Raw genomic sequence first — 22858 nt, 5'->3', positions numbered from 1 at the left:
CAAGGAAGGCATCACTCAGCTGGCGGGTAGTACCGGCTATCATCAGTTACTTGGTGTCAGACACCCTGCACCTTTTATTTATTGCAAAAATTGGGAATAAAAAAAGTAGCAGCTCTGCCAAGTAAAGGAATTTGAGGGAAAGAGAGAGCATGTGTGCAGGGATTTGTGTATATGTATATGCATATTGGGAAATGTACAGTAAAAGATAACCCTCAAGCTACTGACAGATATCTTGGTTGTCTTGTAATGACTGGCAAATACTGCTGAATCCCAATATCATAAAAAAAAACCCCTCCCTTGAAATAAAAGAAGCAACTCCCAAAGAAGCAACTCCCAAAATGCCTTTTCATTAACAGTTGTGCTCCCATTTTGTGCATTCAGAGCTATGGCTTCCTTTAGTGAATCAGTCCAGCTCATCGTGAATCAATGCATCATCTCATGTTCAGTCTTCCCCTTTTGCTACTGCCTTCAACTTTTCCTCCATGTAGTGTCTATTCTCCCAGTGGGCTTCATAATGTTCCTATCTTTCTTACAGTGCCCAGCATATGGTCAACCCTACATCCATGTCACCCAGTTAAAAGGCAGTTAAATGGCATTTCTGCACTGAGAGTGCAACCTGGCTTTTTTCCCTAAAGTTAAGGCTTGGCTTAGGAATTTCCAAATAGCCACACTCTCTCCAAATCGTAGTTCCCAGAATTTGGGGCCAGGGGGATGATTAAAATGCAGTATCCCTATATGGCAGTGTTCCTCAACTTTGATACCCTCTGGACCACAACAGCCACCAATTCTCAGATGGCATGGGCAATGGGCATATCAGCTAGAGATGATGGAAGCTGCAATCTATTACACTGAGAAGATACCTAATGCACTTGTCTTTCAATAAATGAATTATGATTGAGAAGTGGCAGTTGGTAAGCACTCCATGGCATGTATACATTCCGTTTCAAACCTCTGCTAGACAGATTTCTGCAACCCAGCAGTGGAGCCTCCAAATGATGCAAACTACATCATCCACAATGGCTTGCCATGGGCCATACTGGTTAATGATTCTGTGAGTTTACGTGCAAAAGATCCATACCTTCTACATCTCTGCCTTCATCTCTAATGTCCCAACATGTGATACTTCTCTGTCCAGTTTTTGTGTGTATTTTCTGCCCTCACCTATTTAGCTCCTTCTTGGCCCACTTTCCTACTTCCTGATCTGCTAGCGGAAGTCTCTGCAGGTTATAAGATGAGCCCTATAATGTCAGCACTCAGCAAAGAAACAGAGGAGGCTAAATGGGAAAGAACACAAATTATTTCCAGCAAATCTCTTTCCTCAGAAGTATTGGTTGTATGAAGATATGGCAAGACCTCAAGAATCCCCCTTCAGATTTTTCACAATTCCAGGGTTGAATCCAGGTTTCGTCATACTTAGAGTTTGTGTGTTCTGGGCCTCGAGTTGTATTCAACTCATGGCAAGCCTAACAGGGTTTTCTAGATATATAAACTATTTAAGGAGTGGCTTTTACCATTATCACATCCAGTGAGTTCCCATAATCAAGCATGAATTTGAACCTGGGTCTCCTGAGTTGTAGTTCATCATTCTATTGACTATATCTCACTGGCTGTCAAGTCATAATTATCTGCCATCAAGTTGATTCTGAGTTGTGGCAACCTTTTTCAGAATATCCTCGATAAAGTTTAGTCTAAAATTGTTTGCAATTCGCCTCTGGAAGTTTGCAGTTTGCCCAATCCTGTGAGACCCAATGGAGAATCAAACTCCCAATCTCTGACTCCATAGACAGATGCTTTGTCTCACTGAGCTATTCAGCTATATGTAGAGATCTGTTGAAATCAATGGGACTTAACTCATGATAATGTCACGGATGGCAATATCCATTGATTTTAATTATTCTAATCTAGATATTGCTACATTTTCTTGAAGACAGGGCATTTTGTAGATTGTTCATTTATAGAGCTGCCATAATTTGGAGGTGACTCGACAGCCTCTAACAACAACAACAATTATTGCTAAGCCTGAATCTAACTCCTTGTCTCTCAAAATTCTTATCTTTGGTATTCAGTACTATGAAGGAATTAGTCTGGTTCTGGCAAGTGCTAGTCTTCCTGGATTCCACCTGTATCTTCTCTACAATGTTGAAATTGCTTCCTAATTCTTAGCTCCATATTTGACGACGACGACGACGACGACGACGACGACGACGACGACGACGACGACGACGACGACGACGACTACTACTACTACTACTACTACTACTACTACTACTAATAATAATAATAATAATAATAATAATAATAATAATAATAATAATAATAATAAATGTGCCATCAAGTCAATTCTGACTTAATGGTGACACTTTTCAGGGTTTTCTAGGTAGAGAATACTCAGAAGTGGTTTACCAGTCCCTTCTTCTGAATGTGCCTTGGGACTGTGCAGCTTACCCAAGGTTGAACCTACAGGAGGCACAGTGGGGAATCAAACTTCCAACCTCTGGCTCTGCAGCCAGATAACTAAATTACTTAGCTATCTAGCCAGCTATCTGACAAATAAGGAGCTGTGAATTAACAACCAACTTCAGCACCACACCTTCTCTCCGTTGCAAGATATTTTTTGTTGCTGAACCTAATAGTCTTGCAACAGACTCTGGAGGACCAGCGGTTACTTCAGATATTAGACTCCATCTCCCATCTAGGCTGTGCATGATGATCAGGGTATGGGAGTGATATTTCTGGATATGGAAGTTATGTTTCTGAATATAACTGAACACAGTTATGTTTCAACTACATCTAAAGAGCGACAGATTTCCCATCACAGCTGTATTGCAATCTCATGGCTTCTCTTGAATGAATTTCAAGAACTGTAGTTTGTCAATTGTCTGCAGGAATCCATGACTTCTTCTGAACTCTTCTGGCAGGAGGGGGTGCCCCATTAATGCATGGCAGTGGAAACAGTTCCAGTATCAAAGCAGTCATGCCTCTCACACCCTGCCACTAAACAATTTAATTAGGAATATGCCTGTCTTCAGACCAATGTGTAAAATTAAACCAAATTGGAGTATTTGAGCATTTCCTTGGGGGGGGGGGAATCACAGGGTGGAGCAAAGGGCCAGAGGCATTGATGAGAAAGAGCAACACACCCATAGGTCCCTTGTGTTAAAACTGGCATTTACGCGTCACAGTTAGAGGTGGAGAAAGGGGGAAAAACTCAGAGAAAAGCTGAGTTGGTGGCAAAGGAGATGGAAAGGAAATATAGAAATGAACCTTCATTGCCCGTCCTGCTGAAAATTTAATGATTACATCATTCAGGTCTGGTTTGTGACCACCGCATCAGATCAATAGTGAGGAGGAGAGAGAAAGAACAGCAGGAGTAGAGAAGCATAGAGGTCCCACCCCCATTGCCCTTTTAAGAAGGAATCAGAGAGGACCATGCCCTTTTAATCGGCTTGTTTAGGACTTTTCCAGTGGCTTCTTAAGGAAGCCAGGGGGAGTTTTCTCTTACTCCTTGGAAAACTGCCCTCTGCTCTGCAGTTAGGAGCTACATGGGCAGAGGCCCTTGAGTCCTGCTTGCACCATTCAGTCTATGATTTGTCTTACTGTTTGCATTTTCCAATGATGGGAATGGGATTTTCCTGGAAAACGGGAAATGCTCAGTTACTGACATGACCCTGACAAGTGAGACACTGGTTAGACACAAAACCCTTTGTTTCTTGAACAGTAGGCTAGATTTCTTAATTTTATTATAAAATAGAAGCAGAAATAATTTTTTCCCCAAATACCGTATTCACATAATAATATAAACAATACACAGAATTCAAGGGGGCCTGCCTGGCAATTGGTAATTGACCTTGTAGTTCAATGAGCAGCAACAGCTTATGATATATAGATATATAGGTAAAGATAGATATATAACAACTGCTCTTGGCCTGCTGTGATTTGGGTGGGTGTCATGGCCTCCACCTGGGTTAGACCCAGGTCTTATGGATGTGACCCAGAAGCCATTGAAGCCTTGACAATTAAGCACACTACCTGGGGGTGGCCCCGCAGATTTCAAAAGGGGAGGGTAACATTATTAATTATTATGAAGAATAATGAGTGATATAGACTATCTCAATGTTAAATGTGCAAAACGCTGTACAGTTTTTATCCTCACAAACAGCTCTGTGAGGTAGTTTGCCCTTGTTCCCATTTTACAGGTGAAGGAACTGAGGTTGAAGGGCATCCACTGAGTCAATAGTCCCAGCTTCAGTTCCCACTACTGAAGCCACAAGGTCAGTTGAAGGCAAGTTTCTGGCTTAAGGGCTCTGCCGATCTTCCTGACCTCCCCACCTAAGAAAAGGCAAAACGAACCACACCGAGGGGAAATAAGCCCCCCCTCCCCCTCCCCCTTTTTCTCCCCCCTCCACCTTTTTCTCTCGCTTTCTCTCTCTTTTGCATAGGATTGGCTACAAAACAGAATAATGAAGACTGATTGCATGCAGAGATGCCAATAGTTGTTTATAAGGCGGAGTGGAAGTCATGTGATTTAACAGCATGTGACTTAACAGTCTGCACTCACCTACAGGACAGCTGGCCAACTGTGCCTGAAAGATGAGAAGCATGGCTTCCCTTTCCACAGCATCTCACGGCTTCAGCATCACACTGCAAGACCGTTGTTCCTGCCACCAACAACTAAAAAGGATTCCTACTGCAGTAAATCAACTTCCTCGGGAGTTTTTTTGTTTATTTGCTTTTTTGTTTCTGGGGTGTGATGGGGTTTAGTTTAGTTTAAACATGCCTTTTTTTCCAGGCTGTCACTCAATGATAAACAAAACAAACAAAAAAACCCTTCCTGTTTTGAAAGCAACCCTATGATTTCAGCTGGGTGTTGTTTCCAGGTAATCCTGGGCATGAAAGACTCATAGTCATAAATAAAACCAAAGATAGGAAAAGTTCATTTTTGGGACAACACCCAGAACAGACTAGAAAACATGACCACTGAGGCATTCTGGGAGTCGTTGTCCAACAAAGTAAATTTTCTTACTTCTGAACATGACAGGGTTGATTTGCCGGAATCCACATGCTAATTAGAACTTCTTGGTCTTTAAGGTATCCTAAGACTCTTTTATTGGTCTTGCCCTGACAGACTACACTCTGTGACAGCAACCTTTCTGAATGTTTCCCAAACCTCATGCTGTCCCATGCTGTGGCACTATCAATGCCATCATCCCAACCAACAAATTGCTTGCCACCTGGGGATGATATGAATAGTAGTCTGGTACTTTGAATGGGAGGGAGATGGTTTGGGAAAGCTTGAATGGATGCGTGGAATTTGCTGCCACCAGTAAGAACCATTAGCTTAGATGGTTTTGAAAGGAGCTACATTCCATGAATTTTGTCTATCATTTCAGGTCTTCCAGAATGAGCGCTTAGAGCTAGAGAGAGTATACCAAAGAATACCAGTTAATGGGCACTCAGCAACAGTAGGAAAAACCTTCTGACTCCAGTGTTCCGGGCTTCTCAAAGGCATCCAGTTGACCTTGGCCATGGAAGGACGCTAGGTGGACCACTGGTCTCTTCTATCTGTGGCCAGCCCTATCATTATGCAGAGCTGAGTGTTAAAAGCTGTTCCACAGTGGAACAGAACCCTCAGGAGGGGGAAGGGTTCTCCTTACCTAGAGGTTTCTAAACAGAGGTCAGGTGGCCATCTGCCAGAGATGTTTTAGCTATGGATTTCCTGCACCAACAGAAAGTTGGGCTAGATAATCCTAGCAGTACCTTTTGACTTTAAAATTCTACTTTTCCATTAGTCAGTTGCCTTAACCAGCAGATTCAGATGTCACAAAGGGGCAGCAAATCATTATTATTTTAATTTGGCTGGCTTTGGGTACTATGCACATTGTTTTGGGTGGATGGGACACCATTTGCTGCTAGGTAGGGGTAAGCATATTTTCATTTCTCAACTAAAAATTCCTAGAATTCTCCCGGTCTCGAGACCACTTTTTGGAGCTGTAGTCCAAAAAAAACCCACACAAATATGTGCACCTCTATTTCAATGTCTTGAGATGGCCTTTCTTCCAGCTGTTGTGCCTGAAAGAGCTTTATTCACTGAACCTCGTGGATTAAGCTGAAGCATAGCTAGAGAGATGTGTTAAGAAGCTGGCAACCAGGAAGAGTGGCTCAGATCAAGTACCTAAAATATTGCAAACTTTGTGGCTGCTAGCCACCCCTCTACACACACCCTCCTAAATCGGCTCTGTACTGGAGAGCCATTCTCTTCTGCCCCTCTGGCCATTTAAAAAGAAATATTTAAGAAAGAGTCCTCAGTCTCTTCATGATCACCTTTGCTAAACTCTTTTAAGACTTCCTCCCCCCCCCCAAAAAAAAAACCACTGGCAAAAGTCTGGAGTTTGCAGTACCTTCCCAATAATTCAATGGTCAACCCATCAATCCAAAGTGAGACACCAGATCCATACAATAAGAATGTGCTACCCTTCTAACAGTTTGTGTAATAGGTAGGAAGTTGCTTGGGATCTCTTTGTGAAGTCAAGAAGACAGCTTTGTGGGAGCCCTGGGTTAAGAGAATATTCGCAGTTGTTGTTTTTGTTTCTGTGTTTGTGGTTTTTAAGATCCCAAGTCAACTAGGTTGGAAGACATGGAGTTGAGGATGGAGTCTTGCAAACTGTGATGGTGCAGAGGGTCTGCGCTTGGTACCGGGATAGCGCTAGGACCCTGGGGATGGCCCAAGCTGTGGAGCGGCTGTAAACCTGGGTTCGAATTGAGCAGTAAAGCTGGGCTGGATGACGAATGATCTGGGGTCCCTGAAGGTGTTTTCTCATCTTCAGAGCTGCCCAAAACTGCCTTGTTGCCATTCAGAGAAGAGGAGGAAAGTGGATTGTGGCCGTTGGAGCTCGAGTTTTCATTGTTTTCCCTAAAAAGGAGAAAAGAAAAGAAGAGAAAGGGAGGAGCCAGCTTGAATTGCAAAACGGTATGGACAGAACTTAGGAAAGTCCCTTGTTTGGATTCCAAATGTCCAGAATCCCACAGCCTGCATTCTAGAAACTCTGGTTGAAAATAGGACTCTTCCAATGTCCATTTGTAGAGGTGCTCCTCCCCCCCTCACACATCCACCTGCTTAGTGCAACTGTCAACCCGCTCTTTCCTTGGGTTGAACCCATACCCAGTTGAATTCCATCTCATAATGCAATCCTATGTGCAGATTTACCCGGAAGTCAGTCTGACTATGGTGGTGGGCATTTGCTCCTTCATAAAGCCCTAACCCAGCCCTCACAAAAGCCAAGAACTTCCAGATGTGCTGGAATACAATTCCTATCATCCCCACATCAGCATGGCCACTGGAGTGTAGTAGTGTGGAACCCCAAATTTATAACTCGAGGGTTATCAGAGCCCCCCCCCACAAGTGCTCAGAAAAAGCACTTGGCGAAATTCCTGCAACAGGACCACTCCTCTTTGGGTGACCTTCTTTCTAGACTAGCCCAACCTCCCAGGATTTTTGTGAGATGAACAATGTACACCTCTCTAGTCTACTTTGACTTGTACTTCAAAGATAATCTGAAGAATGTTCAGTTTTCATACAATTAACTTCAACTAATAATTAAGGCTGTCCATTTACTGGGCAGGCTGGATGGCTCAGTGGTTTGGGTACCTGGCTGCAGAGCCAGACCTTGGGAGTTTAATTCCCCAGTGTGTCTCCTGGGAGAAGAGCCAGCCCGTGGGGTGCCTCCCGAAGAAGGAATGGCAAACAAATTCTTAATAATATCTACCTGGAAAACCTTTAAAAGGGTCACCATAAGTCAAAATTGACTCGACAGCACAAAATACTACTACTACTACGACTACGACTACGACTAATACTACTAATATTAATACTACTTATACTTATACTTATACTTATACTTGTACTTCTACTTATTTTTTTTTATTATTATTATTATTATTATTATTATTATTATTATTATTATTATTATTATTATTATTATTATTATTATTATTATTATTATTATTATTATTATTATTATTATTATTATTATTATTATTATCATCATCATCATCATCATCATCATCATCATCATCATTATTATCAATATCATTATTATCATTATTATCATTATTATTATTATTATTATCATTATTATCATTATATTAAATGTCACTGAAGAACAAGCTGCAGGCTGCAAAATTAAAGGCAGTTGAATAGAAAAGAAGCCCCTGTAAGGATATCAAGATTTATTTTTGAGTTGCCAGTCCCTCTCTCTCTCTCTCTCTCTCTCTCACACACACACACACACACACACACACACACACACACACACACACACACGACATGTTCAGAGAATATGCAAAATGATGACTTTAAAATTGATGACTGTCAAGGCATGAAGAGGCACAGTTCATTTCAGAGAGAGAGAAAAGGAAAAGTTACTCTTCAGATGAAGTCCCAATAGTCAGAGGCATTGTGCCTGTGAAATTATGGCAATAGGAGCACCAAGAGAAGGGGATGTTTCTGCTAGAGAGGGTTTACAGAATGCTCCTGAAGGGGATTGTGGGAGTTGCAGTCAAATAGTAATGTTTCTGAGCTCTGCTGGGGGTGGGGGTGGGTCGAGAGGTTGTAGCTTTTTAAAAAGTAACATTTCCAAGTTTTGCTCTTAAGCCAAAACGTTCTCCATTGTTTCCTTCTCCAAATTTCCTCTAGAAGTTTTTTGCCCTGCCTGACTTCACAACAACCATTTTGTCAATCTCCTGGAAGGGAGGGGGGAGTAAAAAAAAGTCAACCTGCCTCTTACAAAGGCCAATATTCATCACGCCTTGTGTTTTTTCCACTGGAAATGCCTAACTCCTGATTGCCAGTTCTGATGCAGTCCAATATTGGAATGTGCCTGAGCTGCTATAGGTAATGGAGAGGGGCTTTTAAAATACTTCTGTTTTATTTTCCAGAGATCACAGAAGATGATGAAACCACCAGGCAGTCTCAGGGGATGGCACAGGGATTTGTCAGTGGATCCTGAAAATGGACACTTCCACTTGAATCATTAATAAATGGCAGACATGCTTTACTTGGGTGTACGAATCCAAGGCAGACTTTTCAACATCACAGTAATCCAAGTTTATGCACCAACCACCAATGCTGAAGAGGCTGAAATTGACCAATTCTATGAAGACTTACAATACCTTCTAGAACTGACACCAAAGAAAGATGTTCTTCTCATTATAGGGGATTGGAATGCTAAAGTAGGGAGTCAAGATATAAAAGGAACTACAGGCAAGGTTGGCTTTGGAGTTCAAACCAAAGCAAGACAAAGGCTAATAGAGTTTTGTCAAGAGAATAAGCTGGTCATCACAAACACTCTGTTACAACAACACAAGAGGCGACTCTACATGTGGACATCACCAGATGGGCAATACCGAAATCAGATTGATTATGTTCTCTACAGCCAAAGATGGAGAAGCTGTATACAGTCAGCAAAAACAAGACCTGGAGCTGATTGTGGCTCTGATCATCACCTTCTTATAGCAAAACTCAAGCTTTAACTGAAGAAAGTAGGAAAACCCACTAAGCTAGTCAGGTATAATCTAAACCAAATCCCTTATGATTACACAGTGGAAGTGAAGAACAGATTTAAGGAATTCGATTTGGTGGATAGAGTGCCTGAAGAACTTTGGATAGAGGCTCGTAACATTGTACAGGAGGGAGCAACAAAAAATATCCCAAAGAAAAGGCAAGAAAGCAAAGTGGCTGTCCAACGAGGCCTTAGAAATAGCAGAGAGGAGAAGGGAAACAAAATGCAAGGGAGATAGGGAGAGTTACAGAAAATGGAATGCAGACTTCCAAAGAATAGCAAGGAGAGACAAGAGGGCCTTCTTAAATGAACAATGCAAAGAAAGAGAGGAAAATAACAGAAAAGGAAAAACCAGAGATCTGTTCAAGAAAATTGGAGATATTAAAGGAACCTTTTGTCCAAAGATGGACATGATAAAGGACAAAAATGGTAGGGACCTAACAGAAGCAGAAGACATCAAGAAGAGGTGGCAAGAATACACAGAGGAATTATACCAGAAAGATCTGGATGTCCCAGACAACCCAGATAGTGTGGTTGCTGACCTTGAGCCAAACATCCTAGAGAGTGAACTCAAGTGGGCCTTAGAAAGCATGGCTAACAACAAAGCCATTGGAGGTTGATGGCATTCCAGTGGAGCTATTTAAAAATCTTAAAAGATGACACTGTTAAGGTGCTACACTCAATATGCCAGCAACTTTGGAAAACTCAGCAGGGGCCAGAGGATTCAAAAAGATACATCCCAATCTCGAAGACGGGCAGTGCCAAAGAATGCTCCAACTACTGAACAATTGCTCTCATTTCACACGCTAGCAAGGTTATGCTCAAAATCCTCCAAGGTAAGCTTCAGCAGTATGTGGACCAAGAACTCCCAGAAGTACAAGCTGGATTTCGAAGGGGCCGAGGAACTCGAGACCAAATTGCTAACATGTGCTGGATTATGGAGAAAGCCAGAGAGTTCCAGAAAAACATCTACTTCTGCTTCACTGATTACGCAAAAGCCTTTGACTGGGTGGACCACAACAAACTTGGCAAGTCCATAAAGAAATGGGACTGCCTGACCACCTTATCTGACCGCTGAAGAATTGATGCTTTTGTGGTGCCAGAGGAGACTCCTGAGAGTCTCCTGGACTGCAAGGAGATCATTCACCTATCCATTCTGAAGGGAATCAACCCTGAGTGCTCACTGGAAGGACAGATTCTGAAGCTGAGGCTCCAATACTTTGGCCATCTCATGAGAAGAGAAGGCTCCCTGGAAAAGACCCTGATGTTAGGAAAGTGTGAGGGCAAGAGGAGAAGGGGATGACAGAGGATAGGATGGTTGGACAGTGTCATTGAAGCAACCAACATGAATTGGACCCAAATCCAGGAGGCAGTGGAAGACAGGAGGGCCTGGCGTGCTCTGGTCCATGGGGTCACAAAGAGTCGGACATGTCTTAACAACTAAACAACAACTACATGACCCCCTGATTTAGAACCAGGGTGACTGTTACCTTACTTCTGCTTCAAAGGGGGGGTGCTCACTAAGCAATGTTACAACCAAAGTGTTAATTTGGGGGTGCAGGAACAAAGGAGGAAGGTGAAAATGTATGCGCATGAGGAAGCTAAAATGTAAGCTTAGAGGGCTTCAATCTGCAACTTTCAAGGACTTGGGCTTAGGTTCCAGAGTTTGTTGTTAATACAAAATGTGGCTTGAGGAGAGCAAGTAAAAAATCTCTTCTGCATAGTTCAGAATGCCTTTGGAGACAGAAGGACTGAAAATGAGGGGATGTGTGGTTAGAAATTGAAAGTCAACGCTTGAAAACTGTTCTTTCTTTCTTTTTGGACTGCAGCTTCCATAATTCTCAGGCTGTGCTGGCTGGGGGGATTATGGAAGTTAGAGTCCAAATGTGGAACTGTCCCAGGCTTCAGGAAATCGGCCTGTCCTGGCTTTTTACTCCAGATGAATCTAATATCAGAAGAATAAGGAGGCAAAATGTAATCATGCCAGAGTTTCTTAATCGTTTCCCTCTGTCTATTCTTAAACTTCACCGTTAAATAAAGGATTCCCAACTACAGTAGCAGAAGACTTTCTTGTCCTGAATTAAGAATTCATTTCTTCAGCGGGCCTCCCCTCAGGCTGAAAAATGTTCACTTGAGAAGGGGAGGGTGAGTTCATGCATCCTGTACTCATTCCTTCGCAACAAACAAGTCTGAGATTCAATGTGCTTCTTATCTGAAATTAAAAGTTGCCTCAATTGAAAGCAGTGGGAATTACTTCAGAGTAAGCATAGATGAGATTGCCTCCCCCAGAGAATCTCTGAGCTGCAGAGTAACAAGGCACAGGATCTCCACCACAGTCATAAACGAAATAAGAGTTATTTGTTGTTTAAAATCGTAAATAGGATTACTCTGAAGTACATTCCAGCATATTAACTAGGACTAACTCTACAATGCTCCCCTGGGTTCAATAGGACTTCCTTGAAGGTCGGGTAACTGGTCACGAAAGGGCCAGTGAATAGCAGTTTTTCCGAAGCCGTTGCGATGCCCTCCTGGCTTGGTGAGTTCAAAAATAAGCTGCTTTAACAAAAGGCGACCGCTGGAAGCAGGTTTCATTTTAAGAAAGAACATGTTTTTATTTTACAAAACAAAAAACCGGCTACTAGCAACTCGGTTCTGGGTGGGTCTACTCAGAAGACGTTCCCACTAAATTCAAAGGAGTCAAGTCTCATATAAGCTCCAACAAGGGGCAACCTAAGGAATCTTGGCGCTCCCGGAGGACCGAACGCTCCTTCCCGCCGGTTTTCTACTGGGAATGAGCCTCTTTCACCTGATTCTCGGTGGGAATGTACCAGTTTCACTGAACACGGGATGTATGCGATGGAGCAGCTCCTCACCCGCCTAGGCTGCCTCCCAATGACTAACCTTCTAGGTTCCACAGAACTCTGAGGGAAGAATAGAAGGACACTCCTAGAATGAAGAAGGAGGACAGATGAGAGACCAGGGGTCGGGGCTGCACCGTTAATCTTCCTTCCTTCCTTTCTTAATTCGTTTTAGTGGGAGATCGTTAAATCTAACGAGTTAAGAGCGTCTAGGGAGACTCCTAATCCCACTGTAACTGCCAAGCACACTGAAAAGTCCCACATCCAGTACTCTATTCCCGCTTTTCCATGCAGGCCACTTTCCATTAGGAGCGGCTTTACTAGTAACTGCGACAATCGGGTGTGCTTTTGTTCCGAGGAGGTTTTTCCAGGAATAGGTGCATAGCATCTGGTCCTTGCATATTAACGACAGTTTTCAGCGTCTCTGTGCTTTTAGGTCCCAAAAGAAGGAACGGCTACCCGCCTCAGCCCTTCGGAAGTTCGCGAGAAAAGAGGTCGTGCGGAGTCTGCGTAAATGACGCGCACGTCTCCGGTTATGTTGGGGCTTTCTTGGTAACCATTCCCATTACAGTAGTTTAGTAGTTTCACATCCCTACAGGAAGGCTAAGTGCTGTATTACCGGTACCAAACTCCATTTTCCGAGCGAGGTGGTCGTCCAGCTGAGACATACGGGTTTCCAAAAGACTCCCCTATTAGGCTGCACCACTTCTTCCTCAATTAAAATCCAGCTCAGTTTTCGCATAGAGGTAAACGATTCTTCTCAACGCGTTTTTGCGCTAGACATACTTTACAGCGCGACAGAAAACCCAAGACAAACCAAGGCATTTATGAGGGTTTTTTCACGCATTTGTCAACGAGCCTATCCGGACCCAAAAGTAAATGCTTAATGCTGCTGAGTAGGGGACCCTGCTTCATGGCAGTACAAAGGCCAGATTCGGCAGCACCGTGAGTGACTTGCCCAGTCTAAAGAGGGCTGGTCCTACCTTAAGGTAGAGGTAGGCAACTTTTTAGGCGTCCATCTTGAGTGCAATGGAAAGGCAAAATATTGTTATTTCATCCCTTATTATTCTAGTTTTATCTCTCGGGGGTGGAAACGCTCTTGTGGCACCTTCTTTCTCAGGCCTCAGAGTGCTTTGATTGGCTTTGGGTAACGTATACCTTGAGGGGAGAGGGCATAATTCAGTGCCCTACCTAACACACCAAACAAAGCCATGGACCGCCCCGATCCTATGCAGAGTTTTGCCTGATTCTTGGTGGACAGCAATTGTTGCCAACCTTGATTCCTTTTAATAGGAAGCGGCACCTGTGGATTATAGTTTGGACCCGACCTTGTGCCACGCTGACTCAGAAGTAAGTCTCACCGTGTAACACAAGTAAGCATGCAGAAGTCGGCATGACTTTATTTCCATGGCATGCTTGACCATCAAAATAAATTGTGCACTTCACTAGACGACAAACCCTATAAAACTTAGTAGCAGACGTCTCGGATTCCTAGACAGCTTAGAATCGGGCAGTGGAAGCCCAGTGATCTGCTTCGAGGTTCCTAGAATTATTCCAGAGCTTCCCATAGAGGAACAGCACGTTTGCCTCCAGAAAACACAAAGAAACTCGGGCCATCGACCATCTTACAGGTATTCTCTGCTCAAGCCCAGGGTTCAATCCCAGGTAGCCGGCTCAAGGTTAACTCAACTTTCTATCTTTCCCAGGTCGGTAAATTGAGTATCCAACTGGCAAGAGGAGGGGCGGGCAATTTGTAGCCTGCATAATTAAATTGTAAGCCGCCTCGAAAGCGCTTTAAGCGCTTTGAGGCGGTATATAAGCAGCGGGCTTTGCTTTTGCGTCTTCTTTTTTTTTCCCCTTCGTAAGCAGCCCACTGGGAAATATTCTCTTCATTGAAGGCCTTTGATTACACCTACAAATGCCCCTCAGGCTTTGATGATCTACCGAGGGATCCAAATGTGGACAAGCCATATTAGCAGTTATTTTTCAAGTTCTTACTCAAAGGGAGCCGGCAACTATTGTCAAGACCAGGACTATAAGGTGAGATATTTGATCCGAGTTCCATTTCCGACTCCCAAATGGAAAATCGGTTGTTAGGGGCCATCCTATTCACGGGACCCTGTGGTCAGTTAAGGACGGTGAGTTTGTAGGGTTTTAAATTTAGGATGAAAACCCTCCAGACGCCTGAATAAGGCACGTTCCTCTTTATTTTGCATTTCCCTCACTTTTCCTCTGTAAGTCCCTTCCTATCCCTTCTTTTCATCCTTTTTTTAAAAAAAGTTAAACGTAGCGTTTCTTGGTCCTTTGCCAGAAAATAGGAAACCAAAGTCCATTTAGGGTAATGGCTAGAGCAAATTGGTTTCCGGATGGAAAACAGGATTCCGACGAGACCGGCTTGCCTGTAAATCCGTCCAGTCTTCTCTTGGAGCGCTTAATCGTTCCAAAAGGCACCCGCTCCCCGCGCTTGTAATGCGATCGCTTTCCAAATTACGGTGCCCCGGAGCTCCCCCACCCCACCCCGAGGCTGCAAGGAACCCGGGGAGGCCCTCTTTGCGGCTTGGTCTATTCGCATCGGAGAAAAACCCTTCCTCGCTGTTTTTGTTCCCGGCCCCCCAGTGCCCAAGGACCTCTGGGTCGGAACGCCTCGGGTCTGCACGCCAGAAGTGGGGAAACTACGGAAATCCGGCCTTTGGTCGTCCTGAAGAAGTTGCCGACCCTCCTCGTAGATTTACAGAGGCCACGGCTCACGAGGATCGCGCCTTCTGTTTACAAAGCGCCTACTCCGTCAACCACGGGACAAGAACCCGGTTCTGGTAGTAAAAAGGAATTGCAGTTTAGACTGCCGGCAGCGAGATTAAGGCCAGGTATAGCCTTGAAGAGGGTCGCCAGAAGTCAGAATTGACTTGATAGCACATTATTAGGACAGGCACTCGATTTCAAACAGCAGAAAGGAACTTTACCGTCCGCTTGTCAATAGTGACGCCTGTTCAGAAAGAAAGATCCTCAAGTTGTCAATGGACGTACCAAATATGAGACAACGCCGAGCGGAGACCTGCGATTCCCCCAGAAACTATTGTCATGAATTTGACCCCTTGCAGTGACAGATTCCGGATGAAAACCTGCCCGCTTTCAATCGGGTGGAAGCTCCTTTGAACAAAATAGCGTTTATATCTGAGTAAACACACACACACAAGCTTCTGATCCGGTGTGATGCTCCAGTCCTGCAATCCACCCGAGTTCCCCCAATCCGCCTCATTAAAATCTACAGAGATTCGCAGCGGTCCAGTAATCCTATAAACCGAAGGCTTGGCTTTCAAGCGACTTTAGTCCCATTAAAGACAGTACAGTATGGTGTTGAAATCATTCCCTTGCGCGGGTTTTAGATATTCGAGCTTGTAAGGCGCCTGTTCATGCTTACTCAGAAGAAAGCTCCACTGATGCCAATTGGACTTTTCTCCTAGAGATGTGCACATAGGATTTGCAGCTTTAGTCGCCTTCTAAAATGTTCCAGGATAGGCGCGGAGTCAAGTGGCCACTTCGAATTAAGGCGATCTATAGTGCGTTGGGGTAAACCCAAACACACACTTATTTGGACCAAAAGGCGATTTGCAAAAAGAGCACATTTTTTCTCCTAATAAACTTGAACACACGAGGGAAACTTCCCTGAAACCGGAGGAACCCCTTCCAAGTGAAGCCATGCACAACAACAGACCTCCCAAGGGATGGGAAACCGGCCTCATACGCTTTCCGCCGAAATTCGCTTTTTGTCTCGTGTAAATCCGACGGGCCGCTTCAGAACTGCAATCGCGGGTTTCGTCGTCGTCGGATTCCAGGTCCGACCGGATGGTATCTATTTTATTAGCCCCACATGTTGGTGGAGGCAGCCATGAATAGTACGTTCTGGATTTTCTACCAGCACTAGAAAAACTATGTTTGAACTGACTTCTGGCCGCACATGGTGCCAAAACTGAATACACCCGGGCCCCATGAAATACTTTCACTTCAAATGCAAAATCTGCCATCTGTACGATGTATGAGTGTCCGTGTGTGAGAGAGAAAGAGCTGGATTCACAGTTATATGGAGTCTGTTGGAGCTATTAACCAAGGCTTTTTCCTATAGCCTTCAACCCACATACCTCAACTGGTTTCCATTTAAAGGGGGAGGGGGCGCTGAGAAAGCTCTTGGCCATGCTGATTGGGGGTGGGGGAGGACTCTGGGAATTGTAGTCCAAAAAAGAAACTTTAGAAGAAGAAGAAAAGAACTTTCCCATATTCTGATTTCAGGCCAGTTGGCAAATTATTTTCCGTCCAGTCCTACCCTCCCGCTTTTCCCAAGTGCCCTGTAAGTAAAGCTAAGTAAGTGAATTCAGGTAACTCCACAAACTGCTTTTAGTGATTTACTTAGAAGTACATCTGCTTTGGAGGAACTTCTTCCCGAACAAGCAAGCTTGAGGAATAAGTAACGAGAAGTTGTAGCAGGATGTCCTGAAGCTCCAGACTGCCACCCACTTACTCCAGAGTAATCTATGTCTGTGCAGATGGGTAGTTGAGTCAAAATACACTTCACACCCTTAACCTTCTAGCTGCTTCAGTGCTATTGTGAATGCTGGCCTGTTCAAGGCTGTCTCCAACAGGAGGCCTCGGATGCAGTTAGTTAGGGCATAGCACGGGGGCGGGGGGGAAGCAAAGGTGGGGTTATCTTCCTGGAACTGAGGGACCTAGTGGTTGTGTGATCCATGGCTGTGATGTCATCTTGCCTTGAAGAGCTTTCTCCACTGCTTGCAAGCCTAGAGAGTTTGAGGAAAGACTTTCTGTTTCAGTCTCTCAGAGTCTGAAAAAAACCCAGTACGTACCTATATACACTTGGGAAACAGGTAATTTGGTTTGAACAGAACTTTGTTTTAGCTACACTCTTCTACACCATTGGGGCTGTGTGTGTGTCCTGTTAAGTGGCCTCTGATTTATGTCAACAACAGTAGTGTGAGATATTTAAGGAATGGATATACCATTGACCCCCATGGCCTGGTGGGGATTTGAACCCAGGCTTCATAAATCCTAATCTGCCCTTCTGTCCACTACACCACACTGACTGCCTCTTTGGGAATACTTGGGCGAAAGCCCTATTTACATTTAAGTAATTATAAATAACCAGTCATTCTTATGTGTGTGTGTGTTTGTGTGTGTGTAGTGGATGTAACAGGACTACTCCTGAGAAGACATGTACATGATTGTTCCTCCTCAAAAACAGAAGAGGATGCTGATAGTTCTCCTGGGGTCTTGCTAATCAACAAAAATTAATTGGATAAAACTTTAGGTATAACTGTTTAAACCACAGCATTATTCTGGAGTGAAGTGCCAGCCTATGTGTATTTCCAAATATAAGGCCCAGGCAATTGAGGTAAGGCCCACAAACTGGAGTAACACATCAGGAACTGGGAATCATACTGCAGTCTTCAAATTACCTGTTTATTACAGTCCATGACACATTGATTCCAGCATAGGCTTATAAAAGTCAATATATCCCAGTTCTGTGGTTTAAAAAAATCCATGCTCTCCATATCAGACAAAAACTTCAGGTGAGGAAGAACACCAATACAATCTGATATTTTAAAATGAGTTGATGTTACAAAAATACATAGGGATGCTCTTACCATTGTTCACTATTTAACAATAATTGATGGGACCTGTTTATCCTGACAACATGGAACTGTGACATGTAGTGTTATTATTGCTCAGACTACTGCCAGGAGTTCCACCAAGCCTTTTATTTATAGGGAAGCCAATTTTCATTAATTGTTTTTAAAAAGCTTGCATCTGGGCAGATAAGCAGCATCCAGTACAGTATTAGATTTTAAGATAAACTTGGACTCCTGGGATTTGCTTCCAGGAAATTATGTGTGTGTGGGGGGGGAATTGCCGGCCTGTTGAAAGATAGTAATGGATGGAATTTAATTCTAGGACCAATACTTTTTTAAAAAAAAAAACCCTCAAACCCTAACTTTCTTTTTTGTTGACATCTATGGGAAATTCAAGGGTGATCAAAGAAAAGTGAGAAATTCATCATGGATTCCTGAAAACGAGTTCAGCAAATTATAGTATTTTTTTATTGGTGCTGTTAGGGGCTTCAGGAACATGATCACTAGGGGAAGTTTAAGAGAGCTTTCCTTCAAGAGCTGAAGGCTTCTCAGAGGTGCCTGCTTCTGTCAACCATGCTGAACAAAGTCACTTTTCCATCTTCTACTTTAACCTGCTGCTTCACCAGCTCCATTGAAATGAATAGAGTCACTTGGCGCCAGTATTGTCAGCCAGAGAGATGCAGGCTTGGTTAGGGATCCGTTCATTCTTGCACTGCAAGCCTCAGCAAGGGAAGCAGACCCCCTCGTGTTCAACAGAGCTGCTTCTAGATAAGTACATGGATAGGATTGCAGCCTTAAAAGTTTAATTTGTTTAACTTTAGGGCAAGTATTATGTGTGGCTAGATATTAGGGTGGGCAAAGAGATGATTACGACCTTGTAGTCTTCAGATGATGGGTGTTCAAGATAAATTAGATACTATCCAGAAAGATAAAGGATTTTTCCGGGAGTATGGCAGGGTCTTTGATCTAAATAGCAAAATCAGTTGCGCAATAGGGTGTTGTTCTTTTTTAAAATTATGTATCTAAGTGGCTAACTTGGATTTTAAGTAATTTGCTGAACAAAAGTGTTACACAGAACTGAAAGCTGAGCAGAGAAAAGGAACGAAGTTTGTGGCCAGCCCTCTTCTCCTATTCATTTAAACTTCGTTTCTAACTAATTTTCCAGGACAAAGCTTCTGTCCAAACCGAAACTAACCGACAAAAATCATACTGATTTATCTTGGACCGTGACCAAATAATTCACCAAAAATACCGATTTTTCTTCTTAAGTCACTTTGCTGAAGGCAGCACACAGAAAATGTTTTCTGGAACCACAGGCGGCCGCTTTCCGGTAGCGTTTGTCTGACTCTTTTTCAGAGGACCGAGTTTACTCCAAAGTAATACCAGGTCATGGTCCAAGGTAAATCACTATGATTTTTTTGTCGGTGTGCTCTCCCTTTAAAAGACTTTTTCTTCCTCTTTTGTTAAATACTGTGTCAAGGCTGAAATCGCAGCCTCTGTTCTCGAGGCGTTTTGCTCCGAAGTTCGGCCGACTTCCTCCCGAGCAAGCCTAGGCAAGAGGAAAGGGGCACTCCTCGAACCCCGAACCTTTCTGGCACTAAAGGAGCGGGGTATGGGAGAATGCAAGAAAGAAAGGGGGAGAAAAAGGCGCAGCCGCTGTACTTACTCGTACCTTTCTTTGGCTTCGGCGGCCCGATCGCGCTGCCTGCGGTTCTTGAACCAGTTGCTGACCTGGGTGGTGGTCAGGCCGGTGGCTTCGGCCAGCTCCCGCTTCTCCCGGGGGGACGGGTAAGGGTTGTGGGCGTACCATTCCCGCAGGACGCTGCGGCTCTTCTCCTTGAAACAGTAGCTGGTCTCCTCGCCGTCCCAGATGGAGCGGGGCAAGGGGAACTTGCGGCGGACCCGGTACTTGCCGACGGCCCCTAGGGGTCGCCCCCGCAGCTTCTCGGCCTCGATGTAGTGCGCCTTGAGCCACAACTGCTGGAGCTTGGGGTGGTTGTGCGCCGAGAACTGGTGGCTCTCCAGGATCTTGTAGAGCTCGCGGAAGTTGCCCCGGTGGAAAGCCACCACGGCCTTGGCCTTCAGGACGCTCTCGTTCTTATGGAGGTGCTCGCAAGCCGGCAGGGACCACAGGAAGCGGCCCAGCCTCTCGATGTTGCCCCCTTGCTGGAGCACCTCGCACACGCACGCCACTTGCTCTTGGGTGAAGCCAAAGGTGGGCAGCATGGACATGGTGCCGGCGGCGGCGCGCCCTCCGGGCCCCCAGTCCGCTGCCTCCGCGGCCGCCGCTCCTTATCGCATCTGCCCCGGCCGAAAAGGGGGCAGCCGCCCGGAGGGAGCAAGAAGAGCCCCCGCGAGCACTGCCTGCGGGATAGCCGGGGGAGGGAGGGAGGAGGAGATGAGAGGGAGAGAGAGAGAGGAAAAAAAGGGGGTTCGGGGCGCCTGCGCGCCCTGGCCGCCTCCGCCACCAAGGGGGAGAGGGTTCCGCAAGCGCCCCAGCGACTTTTTACTTACAAAAAATGGCACCCTCCGGCGAGGGCAGGGCAGCTCCTGCGGATGGCTGCGGCGCGGCCGGGGCGCCCATCGAGCGCTAGACTCTGCGCGCCCGGGCCGGGAGAGAGGAAGGGGGAGGATCAAAGGGAGCTCCCGGCGCCCACTTTCACTTTTTTTAAAAAAAAACAACAACACACGCAGAAAACTCCCTTTCCCCTTCCTTTGATCGCGCCTCTCTATTTTGTAAGTCCCAGCGTTCCGATCGCCAACTTTGCGCCTGGATTGTGGACGAGAGCGCGGCGCCCCTCGCGACGGCGGGACTTTCGCTCTCCCCACCCCCTGGCCGGGCTTGCGAAGTTCCTCTCTCTCTTCTCCCCCCCCCACCCCCGCCTTTCTGCGATAAGATCGCTTACATGGAATCTAGCACAGAAAGTCCTGCTCCCCCGTCTTCCTCCTCCGGCACCACCTCTTCCTCGTCTTCTTTCTCCTCTTCCTCTCTTTTCTCCTCTCCTTGCCGGCTCTTCTCTTCTTCTTCTTCTTCGCCCCCCCACTCTCCTCCTCCTCCCCCCTCCCTTTCCCTTCTTCTACCACTACTACTTTTTCTTCCTTTCGTCTCTCTCTCTCTCTCTCTCTCTCTCTCTCTCTCTCCAAATAATATTATTCTAAACTGGCATGGAAAAGTGATTAGCCGCGCCGTGATTGGTCCAGTTATCTGACCCGGGGACTGCCAGGGAGAAGACAATAGTTTTAATCAAATTATTTGCCATGGTGACGCTGTCCATCAAAAGTAACCCGATCTGTTTTGAGGTGGCTCCCCGCCTCGGCTGACAGATTGCTCCGAGCCACTCAGAGGCGGGCTTTTGAGAGCCGAGATATTGCTAAAGAGGGGGGGGGGAGGAAGGGGGAGGGGCGGGGAGAAAAGAGAAGAGAAAAAAAATGAAATGTCCGCTCTGATTGACACCGCGAAAACGGGGCGGGGAGGGGGGGAGAAGAGTACCAGAGTTCCACCCAGACCTGGCCGCTGACTAACAGCGGGGGCGCTACAACACCGACGGGACCCCCAGCTTCTCTCCTTGAGGTACCTACTCTGATACTTCCCACAATTCTGGGAAAAGGGAGAGGGGGGAAGAGGGAATCGGCCCCAGTATTGGCGAAAAGTTTTGTACAGATCTCTGGATTGTCTCGAAGTTGTGCGAAGTCTTATTGAGAGCGTTTGCGGGAATGAAGCTTTTCTAACTTTTGAGAGCATCAAGTCAGTTCCTTTTAAAAGTGCCTCAAGACTGCCTATCCCCCACGTTTGAAAAACAATTATATTTACGACGTTGATCTTTCTCACTTTAGATTCCCCCCCCATACAGTTTTTAAAATTCTCTTTTTAAAAGAAAAACTGTAAAAGAACGTGGTTGCCTCGTAGCGCTTAGGCAACCCGCTTCTGGGTCTTGTTATTCCCTGGGAGTCGTGGAGCTGCGTTTTAAAATCACGATTTTAGGGTATAATTCACTTGTTGCAAATGGTGCTGGTGTTTTGTTTGTCTGTTTGAGACCATTTTACTTTCCAGTTGTTTAGCGGAGGCACGTGAGTAGATTTTAAAATCCCTATTCCTCCAAAACCGTAATTCACTGATAAAATGTGCCTCAATTCTGCGATTCATATATTTATTTTATTTATGTAAACACACTTCTTTAAAACTCGAAAATAAGGTGCACTCATTTCAGTGGAAGGCGTTGCAGAAGGCTAAGACGATAAGGGATAGCAATCAAGCCTAAATCTGAAACTCTTCCTCATTATTGCGGCTGCAGTTCCATGCCCACTTACCTGGGAGTAAACCCCACAGGACTAATCGACTCGTCGAGGGCGACTTTTGAATAAACATGCAAAGGATTAAACCGGTAGACTCCACTGGTATGTCTGCTTACAATGGCACAATTCACGCAGGGTGGGGTCAGGAGATGGATTTTTAATGGGTATGCTAGAGAGAAAATATGCTGATTTGGTAAATTTTCTTCGAGTCGCTGGGGTTTGGAATAGGACGCCGGCTGCAACTGAAACTGGAAAGCTCCTTGTTTTGAACATCCCGAATCTTCACCACCAAGCGCTATAACGGCATACGTTTTTTAAAACAACAACAACAACAACAAACCAAGCAACAACCAAGTCTTCAGGCTTCTGATTAGGAAATCCACCCACCAACGTTTTGATCACGGCGGCCGATCTTCATTAAAGTAGAAAGGGAGATCTATGTGTCAATTACCTCTGCTTAGTTTGATCCTTAGCCATCTCTCAATTTCGCCTCTTCCTTCGTAAAGACGGAACG

The 22858-nt window shown here is 45.0% G+C and overlaps 1 protein-coding gene across 3 annotated transcripts; it reads right to left on the bottom strand.

The window, feature by feature from the left end:
• Positions 1-3723: 3723 nt before the first annotated feature.
• SIX2 (SIX homeobox 2) lies at positions 3724-21686 on the bottom strand. Of its 3 annotated transcripts, none has more exons than XM_072989371.2 (3): positions 20958-21686; positions 19718-20415; positions 3724-6910 (listed from the first exon to the last, which is right to left on the bottom strand). In XM_072989371.2, the coding sequence occupies exons 2-3, from the start codon at positions 20281-20283 to the stop codon at positions 6604-6606; spliced, it is 873 nt and encodes a 290-aa protein (XP_072845472.1). In that variant the 5' UTR covers positions 20284-20415; positions 20958-21686; the 3' UTR covers positions 3724-6603. The 3 variants fall into 3 exon arrangements, with proteins under 3 accessions (XP_072845472.1, XP_072845483.1, XP_078239565.1); XM_072989382.2 differs by having other exon boundaries at positions 19724-20415; XM_078383439.1 differs by lacking the exon at positions 20958-21686 and having other exon boundaries at positions 19718-20915.
• Between the last annotated feature and the right edge of the window lie 1172 nt (positions 21687-22858).

This window comes from Pogona vitticeps, chromosome 1, assembly GCF_051106095.1.
Source record: "Pogona vitticeps strain Pit_001003342236 chromosome 1, PviZW2.1, whole genome shotgun sequence".
NCBI lineage: Eukaryota > Metazoa > Chordata > Lepidosauria > Squamata > Agamidae > Pogona > Pogona vitticeps.
The sequence above is the reverse complement of the archived record's forward strand: the minus strand, read 5'-3'. Positions and strand labels throughout refer to the sequence as shown.

Excerpts from the sequence above, each read along its gene's own strand:
- SIX2 (XM_072989371.2), bottom strand. The coding sequence starts at position 20,283 with ATGTCCATGCTGCCCACCTTTGGCTTCACCCAAGAGCAAGTGGCGTGC. Across the intron at positions 6,911-19,717 it reads GAAGCCAAAGAAAGGTACGA|GGAAAACAATGAAAACTCGA; the intron begins GTAAGTACAGCG and ends TCTCCTTTTTAG.